The 24,293-nt window shown below is 42.1% G+C and overlaps 1 protein-coding gene across 1 annotated transcript in view; it reads right to left on the reverse strand.

Moving 5' to 3' along the window:
• The window catches only part of COLGALT2 (collagen beta(1-O)galactosyltransferase 2), a 77,929-nt gene that overhangs the window by 30,139 nt on the left and 23,497 nt on the right, over nt 1-24,293 (reverse strand). The window contains exon 2 of the mRNA XM_079761334.1: nt 1,887-1,997. Within this exon, the coding sequence (XP_079617460.1) occupies nt 1,887-1,997 (111 nt within the window). The remainder of the gene's footprint in view (nt 1-1,886; nt 1,998-24,293) is intronic.

Raw genomic sequence — 24,293 nt, forward strand, 5'->3', positions numbered from 1 at the left:
CAAGTCTCAGTAAAGGATGCCACAGAAGCAAACACATGGATGTGTCCCGGGTGAAAGGAGGTCATGGAGCAGATGCATAGTCCTTGGGATCTCCATCAGCATCCTCAGAAAGGCCAGCCCCAGACTCTTGCATGGCCACACAGACCAATGGGTGCTGTACCCTCGAGAAACCTTCTGAAAACTCCTAATTGGCATGGGCATTGATATTGCCACAGTGGCCCGAACTGGCCACCACTTCAAGTTCTTAGAGCTGTGCTGGTAGTACACGAGCCTTGGTGAATGAAAAACCACAAAAACGATACAAATAGGATGAATACAACTATGTACGGCACAGGAATTCTCTGGGATGTCTTCCCCTGTTATTGCTTCAATGAAAAGCAGTACAATTCCTGTGTTTCTGAATATATTACCCCCCTTCCAAACGCCTCTCCTAATATTTTTCACACTGACCTTGGCATACAATATATTTAGTCAAAAACTGGCTATAGAGAAAATTACCAGGATGCAAGGAAGGAACATAAAGTCTTTGAGGGCCATTCTAATGATGCCAAATTCCATTATAAGGGACTCCAGAAGGGTGTTCAAGAATTTTTATAGGTTCAAATTTTGTAGTTAAATGTTGCTTGATATATGGACCACAAGCTGGGATTTGAGATATGTATATACATGCATACACATATAATAAAAGAATGATATACAGAGAGACTAGAAGGACAAAAATTTGTTCTGGAATGGCACTTATAATACAAATTTGGCTTTCAATAAATGACTTATCCTGGGCAACTCAATTTATTCTACTTGTACAATTCCATAAGCTGGAATTATAGTAGCCTTGGGAATATGTACAATAGTAATGTATTTACTCACTCACTCATTTGTTCATCCAACAAGTATTAATTTTGTGTCTGCCAAAAACTGCATTGGGGGTAATATAATTTGTGTACTTTAGCCCCTGACAAAGAACTCAGAAACTTGGAAAAATGCATAGATTATATAGTTTATGTTCATTAAGTGTACGGTTGTGTCAAAAAGGATGATGGAGAAAATAAGCAACACACGTGTTGGGGGAGAGACAGCTATGTAACTGGAATGACTGGCAACAGCTTTGGGTAGGAGGTGGGATTTGGGATAAGAGTTGGTTATAAAGAAAGAAGGGTCTTCTAGGAGAACAAACCTGCACCAGCAAAAGCTTGGGGTTGAAAATAAAAGGAACATTCTAGATAAAGCAGGCATTTGGTGGGGGAGAATCAGGAAATGTGGGTGCACAGGTTTGAGAGTCACTGGAGGCCTTTTAACAGAAAAATTAACCCACATCGTTAGTATTTTAGATAGATTGATTTGATAGCACGGTATGTAGAATGACTTGAAAATGGAAGCACCTAAGAAATTGGTCTGGTTAAGATTAGAAATAACCTAAATGCCCATCAGTAAGAGACTGATTATATAATTATGGTATTTCCATACAATGGATACTCTGCAGTCATACAGATAACAAAGAAGCTACTTAACTATAGAAGGATTACCAAGATATGGTAAGTGAAAAAGCAAGGTGTATATAAAAAGTATACGAACTTTTCACTATGACCCCTCAAGTATAAAAGGTTTATACTCAAAATGTGAATAAGTATTATCACTATTTTAAAACATAGACCGCCCTAGTGCTTTTCTGTGAACTCATGAGAACCGGAACTTGGCTGGGACCTGCTGGAGTCAAGAGGAAGGGAGAAAGATGAAGATCTGCCCGAGGAAGAAACTTCCTAGAGATGCAGATGAAAAACAAAGAAAGGTCACAGGCGCCTCCAAGGCTAGAAGCCTGGGTGGCTGGAAAACTGGTTAAGGGAGGAAGGGTTCGCAGTGAGTTCACAGAATGTCCTCTTGCTACTCACTCAGGCTCATCCATGGGCCTCCATTCCACGTAGTGATAGAGCCTCTGTACATTTTTCAGCCACTCCCTGAGGATTTCTGTTGTGTTATCCACATTGTGATCAGTGGCTGCCCTGCACGAGAGAAAGCACAACAGAGGTCAGTTACGCCATGTGAAGGAAGACGGGGGGGGGGGGGGGGGGGGGGGGATCCAAAAGACCCCAGATTAAGTGACAGGAGAATGACCAGTTCCAAAAACCGAACATATGAAAACAATCCCCGCACAGTCTCGATGGAACAATACATTTCTAAAGAGAGAGATACTGCTTCAAATCACCCTTTGTCATTAGATCCTTAAACAAGGCTCGGCCAACAGCAGAGTAAGAGGTTGTACTAAAACAGTATATGCATGAAATGAATTAAGCTACAGTGAGTTCGTTACTCTTATTGGAAATCTTCCTATTTGCTTTAATTTTCATTTAGCCAAGATATAAACTCTGCCTTTTAACTTCACGAACAATTACCCTTAATTTATGCAGTAATTCAGCTGCATTTTCATTTCAAGTTTATTTGCAGGGCCACAACAAAATTTCTAGCCAGCGCTTCTTTAATCCCATGCAGCAGAAGGGAAGGCCACAATAACAGTTTCCAGTATAAAGCTCAAAATCTAAGGTACCCTCAGATCCATTTTGGATTAACTTCGCTTATACAAAAGAAGAGTACCATCAAAAGTCTTCAAATAATGTATGCAAAGCTTCTGTTCTACCTTGAAAGGTGTAACAAACTGATCCACTTATAAAGGAGCTTAACTAGCCTATTCAAACAAAAATATTTCCATATTATATCACAAAGCAAATTCATACTGTGTATCAGATACACATCTAAAACAAAATCAGAACAGGTAGAAATGAAGAGATATGCCAGTATTGGAAAAGAAAGAGGGAAAGCAGGGATTATAATCTTGACATCAAATAAGGTAGAATTCAGGCCAAAAAAAAATAGATAATTATAATTTTAAAGAATATAATTCACATCAGAGATATAACAAATGTGAATATGTTTGTACCTTGATATAGTACAGGGGCTGGCAAAGATTTTTCTTTAAGAGCTACAAAGTAAATATTTAGGCTTGCAGGCCATATACTCTGTCCCAGCTACTTCCTCTGCCATTGTAGCAGTAGAGCAATCATAAACACACAAAAAGGAATAAGCATTCTTGTATGCCAACCAAAACTTTATTTACAAAAGCAGACAGCTAGTCTGCAGGCTGTAGTTTGTGAAATCCTGATATAGTGGAAAGTATAGAAATTGCAAGGAATTCTCTTTCAGTGGAAGACAGTGCAAATGGGAATAAATACACAGGATCTGTAGAAAACATTAGAGAGACTCTATTGTCTTCTCACGTACACATGGAACAGTCACAAAAATTGATCAACAATTATATGACAAAGAAATACGATAATATTGAAATAATATCAACAGCATACTCTGGTGACAATGCAATAAAACTAGAGATTAGCAGTAAAATAAAAACCAAAAGCATTCCATTAAAAAAGTCCCTATTAAACAACTGTTGAGTAAAAGAATAAATACAAATAAATTTCAGAACTTATAAAAATGAATAATGAAAATACTATATATCAAAATTTTGGGAGACAATTATGAGAAAATGGTAGTTTTATTTCCTTAACTTGATCTAAATAAAGAAGTTGAATTCCTACTCAAAAAAGCTAGAGAAAGAACAAGAAAACAAACAAGCATAAAGAAATAAATAATAAAGATACAGGTAGGAAGTCAGAAGGCAGAAAACAGAAAAAGAATAGAAGTAAATAAATAAAAATGCTGAAAAAAATTTTTAAGGAAAAAAAATTAATAAAAGACAACCACTAGTTAACCTAATCAAGACAACACAAATAAGAAATGACAAAGATAAGGGGATTGTGATTGATATGGAAGAACATTTTAAAATCATAAGCAATTACTTTGTAGACATCAATGAAAACTAAAATTTACAACTAGATATAATGGGAGATTTCCTAAGAAGATGCATGTTAGCACAACTAACTCCAGTAGAAATATAAAACTTGAACAGAACAATTTCCATGTAAGAAATAAAGACAGAAAAACAACAACACTAGGGCCAAATGGTTTCCCAAGGGAATTTTACCAGATATCTTAACAGACTAGATATCTCCAATGCTATGTGGCTTGTCCTCCAGAGCATGGGGGGGAAATCCAAGTTCTTTTAATAAGTCAGGTATTATTGATATCTAAACCTAATGAAGAAACTTCCCACCCACCCCTCCCCCACACAACAATAGACCAATATCTTTTAATGAATATGCTGCAAAAATCCTAAATAAAGTATTAATAAACAGAATCCAGCATCCTATTAAGGAAATATTATATAGCATGTCCTAAGATTGTTCAATTTAAAGAAAATTTATTAATATAATTCACTATACTAATAGACCTGAAGGAAAATCATGTGATTATCTCTGTAAATGCTAGAAAGATCTTTAACAAAATCGAACATCTATCCCTGCTTTTTAAAAACCATACTGTATAATTTTATTGAGCAATGTTATCTCAATATATTAAATTTAAAAAACAGCCAAAACCGGTTTGGCTCAGTGGATAGAGCGTCGGCCTGCGGACTCAAGGGTCCTAGGTTCGATTCCGGTCAAGGGCATGTACCTTGGTTGCGGGCACATCCCCAGTGGGGGGTGTGCAGGAGGCAGCTGATCGATGTTTCTCTCTCATCGATGTTTCTAACTCTCTATCCCTCTCTCTTCCTCTCTGTAAAAAATCAATAAAATATATTAAAAACAAAACAAAACAAAACAAAAAAACAGCCCTAACCGGTTTGGCTCAGTGGATAGAGCGTCGGCCTTCGGACTCAAGGGTCCCAGGTTCGATTCCAGTCAAGGGCATGTACCTTGGTTACGAGCACATCCCCAGTAGGAGGTGTGCAGGAGGCAGCTGATCGATGTTTCTCTCTCATTGATGTTTCTAACTCTCTCTCCCTCTCCCTTCTTCTCTGTAAAAATCAATGAAATATATTAAAAAAACAACAACATACTAAATCAAATTTCAAATGGAAGGAAGGAAGAAAGGAAGAAAGGAAGACCAGAAAAGAAAGAGTCATGGGAAGAAAGAGATGTCTGAGATTCATAAAAGGGACTAAAAGTGCTTAGATTTTATTGGCAATTCGGCAGGTCCTTCTTGGAGAGAAAACCATGGGCATTATCCCAGTCATTCCCTGGGAGCAAGGCCTTGATAAGAGCAAATGAAGAGCAAACGAAGAGATGGCAATTTCAGTAAATAGGACTTTGTTCAACCCAATTCACAATGGCTTTCCTTCTTCCTACTTGAGCTTTGGGACGTCACTGCAGCTCCAAAAGTAACAAATGAAAATCTTTAATAGAATATTCAGGAATGTTCAAGAAAAAAAAATTGTTAAGCAAAGCATAGTGGAACCCAACGCTACACAGGGGATAGATTTCTGTAAAACACCAAGTAACTTGAAACAGATATGGAATTCAAGTCACACGTAAGTCGTAAAGAATAAAAAAATGGGATAAGAGGTGTGCGACTATATTTAAAAAAATCTTATTTTGTAAGATGGATATTTGAACTAAAGCCAGTCTAACTGAAAACCAAGGCTAACGTATCTACTTTCAAGCCTCTCCTGGGAATCAGACTAGAACCAGCTCCTCTTTTCAGAACAAGGTCTGAGAGGGCGAAGACCCGCAGGCCCGCCTGGCATCCCACCAGCTGGAGGGGGAGAGCGGTGTGTGTGCAGCTGACGGTGCCGAGGGACACCGGGGGAGCCCCTTGGACAAAGATAGGGTAATCCGAGGAGGTGGGAAATGGGAGAGAAAGCAGCGTGGGAGAGGGCTCCGAGCTCCATCTGGTTTTCGATTGGGCTCAGATGTACACGGCAGCGACAGTCACATGCACTGTGACATGCGGCGACATGCCACTGATGTCCTGCGAAACAGCCACGAAGGGCCCTGAGAGAGTCGGGCCATTGGTCTCCCATTATGAAGGCTGTCCAGGGAAATTCCTGGAACTGGGAATCAGCTCTAACGCACGTTATGCTTCACTCACAATATTATGAGCATGTTAAAACAAAACAAGAAATACCTTGACTACAAGGTCAGCCAAATGTTTGGAGAATTCTGTATGATTCCCAAATTACTTATCAACAGTGTAGGAGCATTTATACAGCATCTATTTCTTTCCTTGATTATCGTGTCTCCATTACCCAGGACTTAAATGCTCTCTGCCCTCCGTACACATTGATGCATTTCCTAATCATTGGAACCAAGTTGGCCTTAGAGTATGAAATTTATGTTCCTGGCATACATACTAGACAACTTCAAACTCTAAGTATCCACTACTGACAAACCTCCTTAGGTATTAGTTGCTTGGAGTATGCAAAGATAAATGTGCCTAATTCAAAACAGAAGCGTAGATTTTAAATACTCTTTTTTATTGAGTTGAAAAAATTTTCCTCTATCGAACTTCCCGGAATTATTAAGATTCCCTTTGTTCTCAGGCTTCTGAGGAAAGGAAGAGGCCTTCTGGCTGTGGTTGGAGCCCCCTCCACATTGGTCTTTGATGTGCAAGGCCAACCACTGTCCCAGAGGAGGGGCAGCGCTGACCGCACCAGCCCACCGAGAAGGGCCTGCTCTCCGCACTCCCCACTCCCTGCCCTGCCCCTGCAGTCCCAGCGAAGGCGGATCAACAGAAATCCAGGCAGACAGTCCTCGCTGCTGCCTTGTAACCCCTCTGACACAAATGTGTTCCTGTTCAAATACATAATCATGAAAGCACGCAGGCTCCGGTCCATTCAGAGAACTGGAGGGAGAGATAGCAAAGGCCCAGATGCGAACTCCCTGGAGGGAACACGAGGCTTCCGTTAAAGGCTCCGTCTCCAGCCCCCTGGAGAAGCGTGCAGCAGCGCGGGGCCTGTCCTGCTGCGAGCCTTCACGAGCACTGGGCACACAACACTGTGAGGCTGAGATGGATTTTTCCATCAAGCCGGGCAGTGGAGGACACGGAACATGTGAACCGCTCAGAAGCCCAGGCATCTCTTCCATCACCTGGAAGCTCCTTCCAGGCCCGTGGGAAATGAGCGCTGTCTCCGGTCAGCCATCCTCCTCCCAGGCAGACCAGGAAAGGCACTCAGGGGGGGAACAGACATGGCTAAAGGATTCCTTGAAGGAAACAAATGATGGGAAGAGACATCGGCCACGGTGATCTGCAAGTGATTGCCAGTCCTAGTCAAACCGGAAACCCACTGTTGGAGCGCACAAGCGTGCACTGGCTGGAAGACCACGCTCTTGGGAATCCAAGACCGTTCAATCTTTGCCTCAATTCCCCAACCGGAGTGAAGTCACATTTAAATCAAAAACTCCCTCCCTCTCTCTTCCCCGGGTCTCTCTGGCTCAGGATAGGATGGTAAGGACAGCTCAGCTCTTGAGCCTGCCAGTCCTCACATAATTCCTTTTCTTTGAAGGCCATGTTGGAACTTTGACTTCCCTCGATCTCTTAAGGAGCACCAGGATCTGCCATCACTAAAAGATCTCTCTCCTCCACATCTAGGAGAGCTGTGGCCCTGATTTGGCTGTGGTGCTTGCAGTCGGTCCCCTCTCTGTCCATCAGTCTCGCTGGCTTCCTTTGGAGCCAGTACCTGAAATGGAAGAGCTGGTAGACACAGGTGCAAAATCCAGTTGGCCTCAGAGGGAAGTCCAGGCCATTTCTCATCATCATGCTGCCCATCCACTTTCTCTCTGCTTCTGCTGCTTCTTCCACTCCTCTAGCTCTGCATGTCAGCAAAAGCCCATTCGTCTCAGGTTCAAAGTCAAATTAGGACAAAGGGAAACACACACACACACACAATCAACAGGATGTGCAGGGATCTCCTTGGCTCCTGGAGTTCCCTGGCTAGCAGGTGCATTGTCACTGTTACAGAGAAAAGAATTCCTAGAGCAGACCAGTGAATAAACATGTCTTCAGGATGATAGAGCTTTCCTACTTTGGCTGTACCCCCCACGCCCCCGAACGAATGGAGATTTCTCTGGTAATATCTAAACACCCTGATATTTCTCCTTATTCCAGGACAGTTTTCTTTCCTCAGTCTTGGCTCTTAAACTAATAGCCAACTTGAAATAATTAGCACTGACTCATTTATTTTTACAAGGCCTACTAAGGTGTGAGGGCTAAACTCACATTGGTAATTGTAGGGCCATGGGAGCCATATACACACGTGGGCCAGGTCTCCCAGCAGGTGGAACAGAGATATTGAGGAAACGGTACTCTTGATCACGTCCATCTGCACTAACCCTCGGGGAATGTTCTCAGCCTCCCTGCCACCCCAGAAAGTCTAGATTTCTGACACTACAGAGCAACAGGACTACAATCGGGTGGGCAGGATGGAGGCAGAGCTGTGATCTTTGCTGCCTCAGTGTCAAAATACGTCTCCCAGAGGCTCAAGGGAAGAGATGGTGAGATAAACAACACAATTAGTCACCACCTGGATTCATACCATGGATTCATACCATGACTAGTGAGTTGGCAAAAATGAATTTTCCAACTCGAGACTTCAAAGACTGTCCTCTTAACTGTCTCTTGTTTTCATTCAGTAAGGAAGGCTCATTGGTGTAGATGTAGAAAATAAAGAGCTCCACCTTCAAATAAAACTCCACTTTTGGAAGCAACTAGTAAAATCCATTTCATCAAGTCCCACCACTTCTGTTTCTGTTCTCAGGGACAGCCTCACCAGCAGCTGTGCTGCCAACAGGAAGAGATATGCTTGGCCACTCGGCAAAATATGATGACGGATTCTTGCTTCTTGGGAATGGTATAGAGTTGTTTAAAATCTAGAATCCATCTGCTGGGTAGAAAGCTGATATGGATATGGTTAAGGATACAAATATGGACTGTGAAGGCCAGGGATTTCTCCCCAAAACAGCCTTTTCCTAAGTCCTACTAAGTCCATTAGTAGCAATTCTTCCTAATGAATGAAGAAATCTGGAAAACTCACTTCTCATGAACCCTCCTCACCAATAAAATAAATGTTTATACTCCCTCAACATCCCTCCTCGGTATGTCCCGCTTAATCCCAGAAATAATCACAGACTTCTCACACCTGAAGGTTGGGTAAGAGTGATGTAAAAAGAAATGTTTAATTCTGGAAAGGCAGCCAAACAACAAGTCCATTTTATTCCTAAGGGCCAGAAAGAGGAATGGTAAAATCTGCCGATTGACCATTTAATAGTTAATTCAATATCAAGATGAACTTAATGAAACATATTACAAATGAGCCTTTTATTGATACCTTTGATTCTGAGCTATAGTTTTCCTCTCTTGGTGTTAAGAACCCCTCACCTTTATATCATGTAGTATCCCACTTTAAGCCTCATTTAGGCATTATTTTGATCTCCCCATTTTATAGAAGAGAAGGCTGGGGATGAGAGGTTATGACTTGCACAAGTCATGCAAAAGGTGGGTTTTAGAGCTCGGATTTTTTTCTTCAGACCTTTGATACTCTATTCCAACCTTTATCTTAAACTTCCCCCACCACACTCACCCACAAAGAGTGAATGCCCACCTGTCAGATTAGAAGAAATTATCTGCCTTGTCAAGGACATTAGTAAACACGACCAAAATGAAAAATCTCGGTATGAATAATTTCAGTGGGACTTTTCCCAATCCAACCCAATGCCTACAAAGGCTGAGCATAGATAGCAAATGTGCTATGTATGAGCTAGCAGTGTGAGCATAATGTTTTTAAGGTTCATCCATGTTGCAGTATATATCAGTACTTCATTCCTTTTTATGGCTGCATACTACTCCACTGTATGGACATACCACTTTCGTTTATCCATTGATCACTTAGTGGACATTTGGGTTGTTTTTACTTTTTACTTTTATGAGTATTGCTGCTATGAACCTTCATATGCAAATTTTTGGGTGCACATATGTTTGTCATTTCCCTTGGGATTACTGCTCACATCCTGGAACCCTGGAGTCTTGCTCCATTTGAGAAAAACAAACTGGTGAATAATTCTATGAAATAATATATTTTGCCAAATTGTGGCAGGTATTGCCTTTAGCATGAACCTATTCTTTTAATTCCTCAAAGGAAAGAAATGCTGAAAATACTATGAAATATTGGACTACTTTATTCCATTTTCATGCACAGGTTCAGCTGCCATATATGATGGGTTTTCTAAGAAAGGTGTGATTTTTAACATCCTGACCCATTTACTGTCAAATTTCATTTATACTTCTCAGACAATGTGTCCAATTATTATTATTATTATTAAATATTTTTAAATGTTGACATTATTGTAGGAGTTCTCCTCCTACCCCTTCCTTGGCCTTTACCAAATTATTGTCCAGGTCCATGGGGTATGCATGTATCATGTGTCCAAATTTCTCACTCAAAAACTATGTCTAGCATATAGTCAACATTTAGCACAGGCTTACTGAATGAGTCAGTAAATGCTGGAATAAATGGATGACAAAATAAAAATATACTCTCCATATTTACTAAGGGCCTGCCATATAAGCGAAAGCAGCAGCAAATGTAAGAATAATGCTAACCCCGTATGAAGCATTTTGACTTATTAAGAAGCCATCAGACTTCTTCCTGCTATAGCCCATTTCCCCTCTGAAAACGGTGGGCTAGACACATGAGCAAAGACAGAAAATGTCCAATTTGCCACAGAGTCACCTACCATGAGAACTTGGCTCCGGCTAATGAAACATTTCAGTTCAGTGCATTGCTGTAGCTCAAACCTGTTGTCTTGGTTCCAGTAATAACAGGCCTGGCCAGCTCCGGAGGGAAAGAGAAAATGTTTGCCTTGAGTTTACCTGCTGTAAAAAGTTTTAAGTCTGGCCTTCCCACATCACTTCATTTGAGATTTTTTTCACTGGAGGGGTGGGCGATGGGGGGGATACTGTTTGGCAGATGTTAGCGCCGTGTTCATTTTCTATAATCACACTCAGGCAGACTGCAGAGTACTGAGACATATTGATGAGGCGGTTTGAGTTATTTACTCTTGTCCATGGTGTCAGGCTATTCTGATGGTATTTTTTCCTCCATCTCTATTATGGAAAACTGCTGTCAGAAGGAAGGAACAGTCTGTGCTCCTAACATTTCCAGGGTCCACGTGGGGTTGTCACGTGTTGCTGGGGAGGGAGCCATGCACAAATCCACAGAACAGAGAAGTTTTCCTTCTTTATCACTCACTCCACCTCTGCAGAGAGCAAACAGCCAGGCGCTCACTACTGGTCAGGCACCGAACTGGAACCCCTGACTTGTAACCTCTCATTTCGTCACAACTCTGCTGTGTATTCTCATAAATCCCATTAGGAAGACGAGGAAAAGCAGGTCCAGAGAGGTGACACCTCACGTCCAAGCCTCAGAAGCAACAGAGTCAGAGAGCAGGGCTCAGATGACTGTCTTGCTAACCACGCCTGAGGCTCATTTTGAAATTGTACTTTGGAGTGACGTTTGAAACAGGAAGAAATATTCTAAAGAAGGCAGAGAGTAAATTGCAGTTGTGTCTTCAAAGTGCTAGATCTAGCAAGGGCTTGTGGGCTTAGTTAAACTGCCGCAGCCACAGGGCATTTCAGTTATTTCTGAGCCCCCAGGGGTCATTGGCCCTCTTCCTGCCTCGGGAACAGACATACCCTACCAAGCCCTCCTACTTTTCAATAGTGCCTTGAACAGCAAATGGCACTTGTCAATAACTGGTTGATTTCACTCTTTGCTGTTTCCCAAGCTTTCTGTGATCTTGGTAATCTCTCTAGCACAGCGGTTTAAGGAACTTTGCCTTGGCTGTAAGAGGAGAAATAAGGTTTAGGAAAAAAATAATGGAGACACTAACTTTTCAAAAGCCTGACACGAATGGCACCTGGTGACTTTGGGAGGTAAGATCCTGGATCCTAGACTTCCAAGGGACTGAGGCCTTCCCTGACCGCCCCACGTGGGGCAAACCCCTGGTGGTCAGTTCTTTTGGTGCCACACACCTCTTCTCTCTGGTACTCATCACAGTTGCAAGTTGATCTTTATGGTATTGCATAATCTGTTTCTCCCTCCGGTCTATAAGCTTTGTGAAGGCGGGGATGTGATTGTCTTTGCTCATCATTGTAGCTTCAAGCCCAGGACAGTGTCTGGCATGGGCACGGAGTAAAGTGTTGTTAAATGAATAAACTGAGTGCAAGATACGATACCTGCAAAACTAAAACACATAACTATACAAGTGTGGGGAAATATCTTTTGGGGCACTTCCATTCTGTTTCATAATCCATATCCGGCAAGAGTGAGTTTAAGCAGGCCCTGGACACAAGCATGGGGGCAGATGCTGTCTGGTATTGAGCTGTTGGAAGGCTCTGATGGAGCCCAATCCTCTGTCCGGGGGAAGTGGGGAACATGATCAATTGCTCTGAAGGCAGCATCCAGAAGACATTTGGCCAGGGCAGAGTTCAAGCAAATGTAATTGTGGCCGATGGTAAATATGGCAACAGGTGAGTCATTCTTCTTCCCGGCTTTCATTAGGGTGTGTCCTCTGAGCCAAATTAGAAATCCAGCAACAGGACTTGGCACGCATCATTATAAACAGAGTCCAGTTCCAGCCAACAAAGGGACAAAGCTGCAACTTCCTTCTCAGACCTAGAAGAGGGTGCGATGGCTTCCCCAGGACCTAGCAGGATGAAGGTAGCTCCTCCTGCTCTTTCTTCCCCTGCCACAAGTCAGGCCGCGTCTAAGGCACGCTTCAGTCTTTAGCTGCCGCCACGTTCTTCTAGAGGCACCGTGGGAACAAAGCCAATGATGTCCAACATTTCAAGTTCACATCCTCAGAATCTCCCAAATAATGTTTCAGTTCACGTTTTCTGTAAATGATATCATGGCATGTCGCTGATGAAATTCTCATTTTCATTCCTGCATAGCTGACATTTGGAGAGGGATTTAGGCATTGCCAGAGCCAGATGCAAACTCACCGACCCAAGTTTCTTCCGCAGGGGATCAGAGCACAGTCTCAGATGAACAACATTTTCATCAGAACAACTGTTGGCAGGAAGACCTGATAGAGCCCTTTGGTACAACGCAGTTATACTCAAGAAGGAGGATTTGGTCAAATGAATCATGTGTACTTTCTCCTTTAAAACCCACCATATTCTAGGAAGTAGGTATTCTCCCCATCTTATGAATGAGAAAGTAGTCACAAAGCTAGTAAATGATAACCCTGAGATTAAGCCACTCAAAATCCTGGGTTCAGTGCTCAATAAAGAGACCCCCAAATGAGGACCAATGAGACACATTGGAGAGAAAACTCGATGAAGATGCAATAAGGAGTCCTAGCCCGAAACATTGCACTCGGAGCTCTGGGAAGGAAAGGCTATTTTCTGCCAAGTTATCTCCCCTTAGACCAAAATAAATGCTTTGACATTCCTGTGGGCTCGGGCTTGGTGAGTTCTCTGCCTGTGAACAAAGCCTGCCTGCCTAGAGGGGAGGGCCTGTTAGCTGGCGAGCTGCTTATCTGCCTTATACCCTCAGGGCACTGGCTTTCTTTAAACACAGGCAACAGTTTTCATTGGAGGAGACGGGCAGCAGGTTATCAGGGATCCTGAGGAAAGCAAACACACAGGCTTCTCCACTTCTCCTGGGGTTACCTACAGATAAACTCATCATAAGTTGAAACGATTGTAAATCAAAATGCATTGAATACACTGAACACACTGAACAACTCAGCTTAGCCTAGCCTACATTAAACATACTCAGAACACGTACATTGGCTTACAGTTGGGCAACATCATCGCACACAATGGATGCCCTGTACAGTGTGGGTTGCTTTCCCTCGAAATCAGTAGCTGACCAGGAGCTGGGCTCACTGCTGCTGCCCAGCATCACAAGAGAGTATCATACCACCTATCATTAGGCCAGAAAAAGACCAACATTCAAAAATCTGAAGTATGTTTCTACTAAATGTGTATTGCTCTTGCACCATCATCAAGTAAAAAGAATCACAAGTCGAACCATCATAAGTGGGGGGACCAACTGTATTATGCAGGCAGAAGGGATGACCTCTCAAAAATAGGGTGAATGTACCCAGAGGTAAGGTAGTGCCACTAAGGTAGTTAAAATATTAGCTACTAAAGCCTTTTGCATGATTGAGCTTTTAATCTTTGAAAGAATTTAAACTGTCTAGTACAGTCAACAAGGGGGGGGGGACCCATATTAAGTGAAGGAATAGGTGGACAGGAAAAGAAATGAATAAATGAATTCATGGCATGAGACTGATAATCTGCAGAAATATTTCCATAGAACCTGAGGCTTGGGACCCTGCCCCAGCCAACCTAGTGTGGAATTTCAAGCAAATAAATTTACATCTCAAATTTATTTTCTGCAAAATAAGACTACCTTTGCTAAACAAATGTGTTCTGAAGAGAAATATGAAATAAAAAGTTTTCACTGGACAGTAGTTATAAAGAAATTATAAATTCTTTTTAGCCTTTATGTGTTTAATTTTTGTAAAACTTCTATGTGTGTCTGAGGAAGAATATGTGTTCTGCAGGTATGGTAGTGCTTTGTTTTTTTATTAGATATTTATGTAACTTATGAGGTGATCATCCCAACAGGCTAATACCCATCTGATACCATACATAGTTATTACAATATTATTGACTATATTCCCTCTGCTGTACTTGCCATCCCCATGACTAGTCTTTTTTTCATTATTTCCTCTCTTGACTTATTTTAGGTTGAGATATTTTCCTCTCATTTCAGTGTTTTCCCCTCCAATAGTTAGTGATTAGCATAGAAACTAGAATATATGTATCTAACAACACAGATTAAATGTAATAAACATTTTTACTTTCTGCCAACCAACGTAAGAATCTTAGAATGATTTAACTCGTCACTCCACATCCCCAAATAAATGTTGTTATCCCATATTTTAGTTCTCCCTTGATTTTTTCATACTTTAAATTAGAACTTATTGCTATTTTATAAAGTCAATAATTTGTTAGGATTCACCCACATGTCTACTATTTTCCTTGTTCACCATTGCTTTCTGCATCTTAAATCTTCTTTCTGGTATTCCTTCCTTCTTCCTGAAGCACATGCATTTATTTATTTTTTATTACTTTTTATTTTTTTAATATGTTTTATTGATTTTTTACAGAGAGGAAGGGAGAGAGATAGAGAGTTAGAAACATCGATCAGCTGCCTCCTGCACACACCCCACCGGGGATGTGCCCACAACCAAGGTACATGCCCTTGACCGGAATCAAACCTGGGACCCTTCAGTCTGCAGGCCGACGCTCTATCCACTGAGCCAAACCGGTTTCGGCTGAAGCACATGCATTTACATGCTTCTTTAGTCAGCATCTGAGGGTAGCAAATACTCTCATTTTTACTTTGTCTAAAAATGTCTCCAATGACCCTCCTTGTTTAAAGAGGGATTTCTAGGTATAGAATTCCAGGATGTCAGTTATATTCCAACACTTTAAAAGATGTAATTCTGGCTTTGATTTTGTTCTTGAAAGTCAGCTTTAGTATGTTGTTATTTTTCAGTAACCTGTCTCTTCTCTCTGCTGTTTTTAAGATCTCATCTTTTTTGGAAATGTATTTTGCAGTTTAACTATGATTTATCAAGTTGTGGGTTTCTCTTTATTTATCCTGGTTGGAATTTACTGGAATCTGCATCTGAAGATTGGTGTCTTTTACAGGTTGTGGAAAATTCTTAGCCATATTCTGTCCAAATATTGCCTCTCCCCTATTCTCTTTACAGTTGACTTCTGGAAGTCCAGCAGGCATATATTAAATCTTATCCTCTTTTCCTTGGTATGTCAAGCCTCTCTTTGATATTATCTATCTTTTTGACTTTCTACATTGAATTCAGGATAATTCTTTAACTCTTATTTTTCCAGTTTATTAATTCACTCTTATATTGTCCTTAGTCCAATTTATAACTTAAAGCATTACATTGTTTTCTTTTCTAAGAATGACTCACGCATCCCCACTTCACATCGTCATATGTAGAGAATCACTTTCCAAAGCACTTGCATTACAGGCCAATTCCATTTTTTAAAAAAAACTAGCATATGAGTCTTTTTGTTATTAGTAAAGTCAGCTGGAATCACACACAAATATTCTGCCTTATTTAAAAACAACCAACCCTTTAAAAGCCCTGCTCCAGTGCCTTCTTACCCCTGAATCTCAAAGTCATTGCAATATTTTTAGGTCAAGTCAGAATCCAAACCCTTAGCCATATTATTGTCGAAAATATTCCATGGGTCGGCAGGTTTCGACCGTATGCTTCTCTGGCACAAAGTTTCATATCTTTATAAGCTTCTTCCAGTGAGATATTGTGAATGACAAAGTATAAACCTCTCTCTAGCCATACTACCCCATACTCCTTTTTTTTTTCTCTCCCCACTCTAGTTTGAAGACGATGATTTTCCCATTTCACTGCTGCAGAAAGCAAACACTAGGCTACGGGAGTTTGGGATGGAAGCCCAGTTCTCACTGGACGCTGGTCTAGGTTTCACAGATGGTGCCCCCGAGAGCCTGGGCCCGGTTCCAAACAGGGTCCCCTCGGCCTGGAGTGGACCGTGGTCAGGTGACTGCTGCCCCAGGCTGGGAGAAGAAATCTGGGTTGGACTCCGGGCCTGCAAATAAACGCGTGGCCATCTATATTCCCTTTCATGACTCAGCCGGTCTTTATGAAAGGATTCACTGTGTGACGAGCTGGAGGCTAGAAGATCTGAAAGAAGAAACGACAGAGGAAACTGGGGAGACTATGAGGTCACTGGACTCAAGGTGCAAAAGCAGCTGTTCTGGGCTGCTGCTGCTTTGTTGTGGCAGGAAGAGAATTTTCCACTTAAAGAATAATCCTCGTGGGAAAGTCCACCTTTGTGTGCACAATGCAAACAGCACAGAAGCAGAACAGGATCAAGTCACCTTACGGGGATCTCAGAGAAAAGCAGGATGTCAGGACAGGCTGAGTAAAGGCTGAATTTGTAACCTCAAGACCTAGTCCAGATCGGGTGGTAGAAAGAGGCCTTAGGTCTGAACTCTTGTTCCACACTTTCTATTTTTGGGACCATGGGCAAAAATTGACCATTTCTGAGCTTCAGTTTCCTTATCTGAAAAAAAATGGGGATAATAACTACATCTTTGGGAGAATCAGAGATGACACAAATAAAGAAATGATACAGAAATTGCTAGTTATCTACTAGTATCCAGTTCTCTCTTCTTTCTGGTTCTTCCTGGTAATAAGAACTATGATTTTGTCTGGGCACATAACCACTCAGATAAAAGGCTTCACTCCCTAAAATCACATGCCTATGTATGTATAAGTTTGGGCTAATGATATATATATAAAAAAATTACACAGATATCCATTAGTTTGAAGTTTTATTTTCATACTCAATCAAACTTAATCCTGATGCAAAGAACTAGGCTTAACCCTTTGCACTCGCTTGCTTTTTTCTCGAGCTGCTACCGATGCTAACCGTGTCGAGTCACATTCGACATCCAAGTGCAAAAGGTTAATATCTATCAAAATTAAAATTTCACCTTTTTTTTGACCCAACAATCCCACTTCTAAAAATATAGCCTATGTACGGAGATATATGTATAAAAGATACAATAAAAATGTATTGCATCCTTGTTTGTAATAGCAAAAGACTGGAAACAAATGAAATGTTCAATAGCAGGTGGCTGGTTAAAGAAATGATTTGTACTCAAGCAGTAAATTAGCCTGAGAGATCTATACAGAATAATCTCCAAGTGGAATAAGATTATATATGTATTTTTCCAAAGATAGCTGCAATAAAGATGGGGGCCAAGTCTCTTCCTCTGGAATGTGAGTGGCAGAAGTGACTTTCAAGGCTAAGTCTGAAAGGAGACTTGTTGATCTCAAGCCAGAGTCCAATATCAGCAAGAGGCTGCCATGCTGTAAGGAAGCCACGCCGCATGGAGAGGCCACGTGCTATGCTCAGCAGTCTCAGTCTTCATGTCCACCCAGTCCAGGGACCACTCATGGGAGTGTGTGAGCCTTCCAATGATCCCAGCCCCCAGCCTTCGAATCTTTTGAGCTGAGGATCCAGGTCGCATGGGGCAGAGAAAAGCCATCCCTGCTGTGCCCTATATGAATCTCTGAATGACAGAATTGATGAGTATAATAAAATGGTTGTACTTTTCTGTCACAAAGTTTGGGGTGGTTTGTTGCACAGTAATAGCGTATTTTTATATACATACAAATTTTCAGGAAGAGTATATCATAAAGCCATTAACCTTGATTGTTTATTGTGAATGAGGCAGGAGCTAGAGGGTGCAGAAGAGAGTCTTCACTAGACGCTTTTTTATGCCATTTCAGATTTAAATGGAGAGGTGTGAGTAGGTCATTTTGAAGACTAGATTCATATTGTTAGCAGAAGACGACACCGCTTTTTTCAAATCACTGAACAACCAGAACACAGGGAGTGACAGCTCAAGAAGTCAACAGAGAGAGAGAGTAAAACAACAAAAATGATGCTGACTTACATGTAACAACTGATTACGACGGTATTTTAACATATCACTTCTCTGCCCACTTTTTGGACATAACTTGTATTCATTCCAGTCTTGCTCATGTTCTTTTGTCCATAAGAACAGTGGTTATTGTTAGGATGGGAAGGAAAATGACAGAGCAGCTGAAAATCTGAGCCTAGAGTTGCTGAACGCCCTGCTTTTGACCAACTCCTGGAGGCAAGAACGTCAAGGCTCCTTTGGACGTGGGCCAGTCTTTGCTCCCAAAGTGCTGGCTACCTGTCACAGCTGCACTAACAGAACTGCTGGCCAGGTTTGAGGCAACTGAGACAAATGATCAGCAGCTCCCAGGAGACCAATCCCAGCCACTGAGCAGGGAGCCAATGGTGCCCTCCAGCCAAAGGAAGCAGATACAACAGGTTTGTGGGGAGGAAGGTCTGTTTTCAATTTTCAGTGGCACCGGGCTGCAGGCTCAGTCAAGAGCTGTGTGTTGGGAGAAGGTCATTGCTTGACATGTAATTACCAGGAGTAGCAACCTACCAAGGACGCTCGTGAAGTCCCAAGGACTGTGGCAGCCGTTTCAAGCGACAATCGAAAGCCTTGTTAAAAACAGCAGCATCCACAGTTCATCTCCCTCCTCAGTGCGCCTCCCGATCTGGAGTTGAACACACGAGACTCTGTGAACGCTTCTAAGCGGATGTTCGCTCTGCAAGTGCCGGCCACATGGTTTGTTTGGGGAGCCTATTTAATGCAAGCTGGAATCCGGACCCGTAAAGCTTTCACTTCGCCCCACCCCCTTCTCCAATACAGTTCTCTGACAACTGGGGGAGAGGAACTATCCAGAAAGAGAAGGCAAACTGGAGAATATTGGGCAAACTGGAGAATATTGGGCTAGGCACAGTCTCCCGTCTCTGTCCAACTCCAGGATAATTCCAGCCTCCAGTTACCTTCAAAGCTGTCTGCTGAAACCTTTCCTTCCCACCCCCTTGTCTGCTGCCCACTGCTACACAGAAACCCAGGCATCTTCTATCTCTACGACCGACTCTTCTATAAGGTACCAGGCAGGGCGTGGAAAACCAACTTCTTTGTTCCAGACAGCTGTCCTGCTATTTGACATAAGGTCGGGGACCATTCTGGCAGCAACCTGAGACTTCCCTTTTGTTATCAATGTGATTGTGCGGTTATGATCATGATGCAGTTTGTCCGGTTGCCTGTCTTGACTCACTTTCAGGATATAACATGTAAACACTACACGTGAGGCCCGGGGAGGCCGCCATCTGACTGGTACTGGTCAGTGTGCTCCCAGCACATTTATTATTGTCCCATGAACCAATAATAAATGTGACCTGACCAGTAAGATTTGGCAGGAAATGTACATTTTACAAATTCCCTGCATGTACACTAGCTCTTATTATAAAATACTCTATTATAATTCAGAATATTGTTATCTCCAAGAAGAATAGGTGAAACGGAAAAGGCAGAAAAAGAATGACTTTTCTTTGTCCTTCTTGCCTGCTGCATATACATTTATCATACCTGTCTTCTCCCAGAAGAAAGAAAACAAAACCATGAAAAAAGGAGAGTAAAGATTCCCCAGGATCTCTCCTGAATCCAGCCCATCATGTGGCCACAGCCCACAGCCCTACAGCATTTCTCACACCTCTTTCTTTAGGATGCTGAGTGCAAATGATTTTTTTTAAAATCCACTATTCTTACCAGCCTTTTTGTGCAAATGTCTTTCTAAGTATTTAAAACCATCGTGAAATGTTATCCACTAATACAAACATAGAAAAGAAACTTAAGAGATTTGGGTAGTCATGGAATTTACATCAAAATGTGTGTGAGGTATCCTGTAGCATCTAGGGTTATTGGAGGAGAAAACTATTTCCTACCAAACCAAATGAAAACGCGATGAGGGGGTCACCTTTCGAAACCCCCTTTCTTAAGAGAGAGGAAAAAAGACTGAATCTAATTTTCCTAATGAGCGTGGATCACTCTTTGAAACAATCACAGTTTGTTTTTATTGCATTAGCATCATGATACAGACACTATATTTTCAGTGTGGGTATGGGGTTCTAATAAACATGAAATTCAACCTCAGGGTGCACTTCAAAATGTGTACTTTATTCCATCACCAAATAAGCAAACTAAGAGAAAGGATCCCACAGAAGAGAATCCCTACTCCCCTGCTTCTGGTCCTAACTTTGTAACCAGACAGGCCCCTGAGGAACTGGGAGGAAACCACTCGTTGTCTTTGGGGATCTCCGTTTTGTCATAAAAAGGTAAAGTGGATATTGATGTGAAACTCGATTAAAATAATTTATTTACCTTTCCCCAAATATTTATTGAGCCCTTCCTGCTGGGCTCCTCAGTGCCAGAATCTGGGATTACAATAAGACAGGCCTTGTTCCCAAGGAAAACCTTACGTAGATATAAGGTAAATACACATCGAATCCTATTCCTTTTCTGTATGGCCCTGACAGTGGAGGCATCTGTGACCTTGCCAACCTGTCACCTTGTTCCTGAACCCGCGATGCTTCTGTGATGCTGGGCTTCCAGGGTGAAGAGTGAGGTGGTATTTTACTCCCTTAGAGCCCGATGCCTGCCATTAGGAAGACACTTGATATCTGTGGTGAAAGGAGAAATAAGAGAATACCCCATATGTTTGTATAACTTCCAATTTGGTGAAATTCTGATGACATTGCTCACCTTCCCTGCACAGGTGCACAGGGAACATCCTTAGTTCTGAGATCCACACGGCAGATCCTTGGCTCTGGGCCATGGAATCATTAACACTGCAAGTTAGAACAGCAACTACAGAGGGAACCATGGGGCTGATGTGAAGAACTGAAGTTCAGTGGCAGATGACAAGCCACAGAGTTCACAGGGCACCTCCCGAGCAGCGCGGAGGACTGGGTCAATGAAACAAGGCTCTGCATGTGAAACGAGGAAAAGATCTTAAGTCCCAGCTGCGGATGTCACAAGATGTGTGTGACATTCAAATGCTCGGGAAATTCTAACTCATTATGATTTCTAGACAGTCACTATTAACTTTGGAGGCTATGCTGAAGAACCTCAAGTGTCATAGGTGATGTTATGAAAATGAATTCTTCCTCCAAGCCCCAAGCTGTCATGGGTGGCTTTATTTATAGGCACGAGGTGGTTTCTGAGGCCATCGGCAGTTAATAAAATGTGACAACATGAGTGTTTTGTGGACTAAAGGACACTCAATTATCAAATTTGTTTCAGAGTCAAAATGATTTAGAAATGTCCCCTGGGATTCTAAATTACCCGTCACTACAATTTTTATCACTCACTGCATTACATGAAGGACTCAGGAGGAATTATACAGCAGGCCTGGAGTGGGACGCTTCGTGCTGAGAATTGCCCGTCAGTGTGGCAAAGCAGCCACACAGCATGTTTTCAACACGTTTTATTGTGGGAAACGAGTGTGGGTGTTAACGTACTATTTCTAACTACAAGTTTGAGGATGCCTTTTTTCCAGTAGTGAGATTTCATTGTGTTAAATAAGGATAAACGCTGTTAGTTCAGAAAGTGCTAACATGAAACTTTAATGGAAAGAACAGCTGGTTAGTGAGACAATCAAAAGTTAAAAACAAGGCTTGACAGAGACGATTGGGGCCACTCCAGGGCAGTGTGCAGAAGGGCAGGAAATGGGTTTGAAAGCCAAGGACTTGGGTGGGATCGAATCAAGGGCTTGAAGCTTATATAACCTGGGAGAACCCAATCTAAAAGAAGAAAACAAGATCCCAAATGTAAAAGGAGGCATGAAAGTGAATATTTATAGAATAAGAAAATAAGCTTATAAGTAATTACAACCAATTAACAAATGTGTTTTATAGTGACGCGATAATGAAATAATTGTCACAAGTTTTCCAAAGCTGAGAAATGCCATAAACACCCACAAGCCAAGAAAGCAGTTTATTAATTTACCACCAGATATACTTGTATAAATTTATGTTCTAGATGTTTGTTTACATACTCTCTGATCACTTCCTCACGTGGTAATTATTTTACAGTATCTCTTTGGATAGAGAGGATGGAAATATAATTGCCCTCCCTCCCTCAGCCAAGGTTGACTGAAACTTGCTTATTATTGTTCACAGTTTAGAGCATTTCAAGCTGTCTTGCTATGTCAGTGACACTGTTGTATGCCACTTTCAGCACAGCTGCCAGACTTTGCCAGGCCAAGAGGCACTAGATCTACTACAACACAGCCCACGGTGTCGCAGTGCAGAAAACAGGTATGTGCTCAGACCTATGGCCACTGTGGTTTGTGCTCTGCAGACACAGTAATTCTATCCCGTGGGATTCCCATAGGGACAAAAGTGTTCAGTAGGTTTATAATGATACTAGAGGCCCGGTGCACGAATTCGTGCACCAGTGGGGTCCCTCAGCCTGGCCTGCAGGATCGGGCTGACACCGGCTCTCCAACATCCCTCGAAGGGTCCCAGATTGCAAGAGGGTGCAGGCCAGGCCAAGGGACCCCACCGGTGCATGATCGGGGCCAGGGAGGGATGCGGGAGGTTGGCCATCCAGGGAGGGACCGCGGGAGGGCTCCAGGGCATATCTGGCCCGTCTGGCTCAGTTCTGATCAGCCGAACCCCAATAGCAAGCTAACCTACTGGTTGGAGCGTCTACCCCCTGGTGGTCAGTGCATGTCATAGCGACTGGTTGACCGGTTGACTGTCTGCCCCCTGGTGGTTAGTGCACATCATAGTGAGCGGTTGAGCAGCCTTAGCATATCATTAGCATATTACGCTTTGATTGGTTGAACAGCTGACTGGTGACCAGGCACTTAGCATATTAGGCTTTTATTATATAGGATTCAATTGTATTAACTGCATTATGAAGTATGCTTCTGGTAGAAGATAAGTTTTGCTTTGACCAGGAATTAATGAGAATTAAATCATTCACTTAAAATTTTGCACAGCTAATGGTTGAAGATAGTTTCAAGAGACAAGTTGCAATCATTGTTTCTCCGCTATATCTCACTTCTGACACCAGCTGTACAACAGGGCTGTCGGTCCTTTCCCTGTTGTCAAGTGGACCTAAGAATAATAAACTATACGTAGAAGTGATGATGAGCCACATCATTCAGCTAACCCCAAGCTAAACGCATTCCCCAAGTCAGCTTCCCCTTAACCAGATCCCATATATACCCATTGCCATTCTGCTGCCACCTGAAATAAGAGGAAATGTGATTAAGTGGAAGTTGCCTAAGTGTTCTGAGCCAATTGCTGATAAAATATTTTCCTTTCGCATATTTTATCCAAGTAGCTGTGAACACACAGCCATGGGCCCCTGGCAGGGGGACTGAAGCTCAAGCTTCATTAACTTCACAATCAAGCCCCTCTGGGCCTGGGTCAGGCCACAGCTCTGCCACTAAGCATGGGGCTCTGGAAAAAAGTTTAATTTGTCTCAACTTCAGTTTCGGCTTTGTCAGATGAGGCTGCTAATAACAATCTGTGTTTCATGGGCTTGTGGAGCGCTCTGGACAAGTTAATTCATAGAAAATGTTATCACAATGCTTGGCACACAGTAAGTGTGCAATGACTATTAGTTCTCATTAAGTGACAGTATTACACTGCAGAAGACTAGAAAAACAATTCATACACTGACAATAAAGACACAGTTGTATATATTAACTAAAATGATTAATTAAAATGATTCTCTGAGGACAGCAATAGCATTGCCTTAAATTACCAGATGCATTTAAAAAGAATGAAATTACTTTTTAAAATTATATTTGAGAAAGTTAACAAATTACACATCTTCCTTCACATCTCACTATGTTTGAACTAGGCAGGTGGGGGAGATTTGTTCTATATAGTATTACAGGGGAGAGAAG

This window comes from Cnephaeus nilssonii, assembly GCF_951640355.1.
Source record: "Cnephaeus nilssonii genome assembly, chromosome: 21".
Classification (NCBI taxonomy): domain Eukaryota; kingdom Metazoa; phylum Chordata; class Mammalia; order Chiroptera; family Vespertilionidae; genus Cnephaeus; species Cnephaeus nilssonii.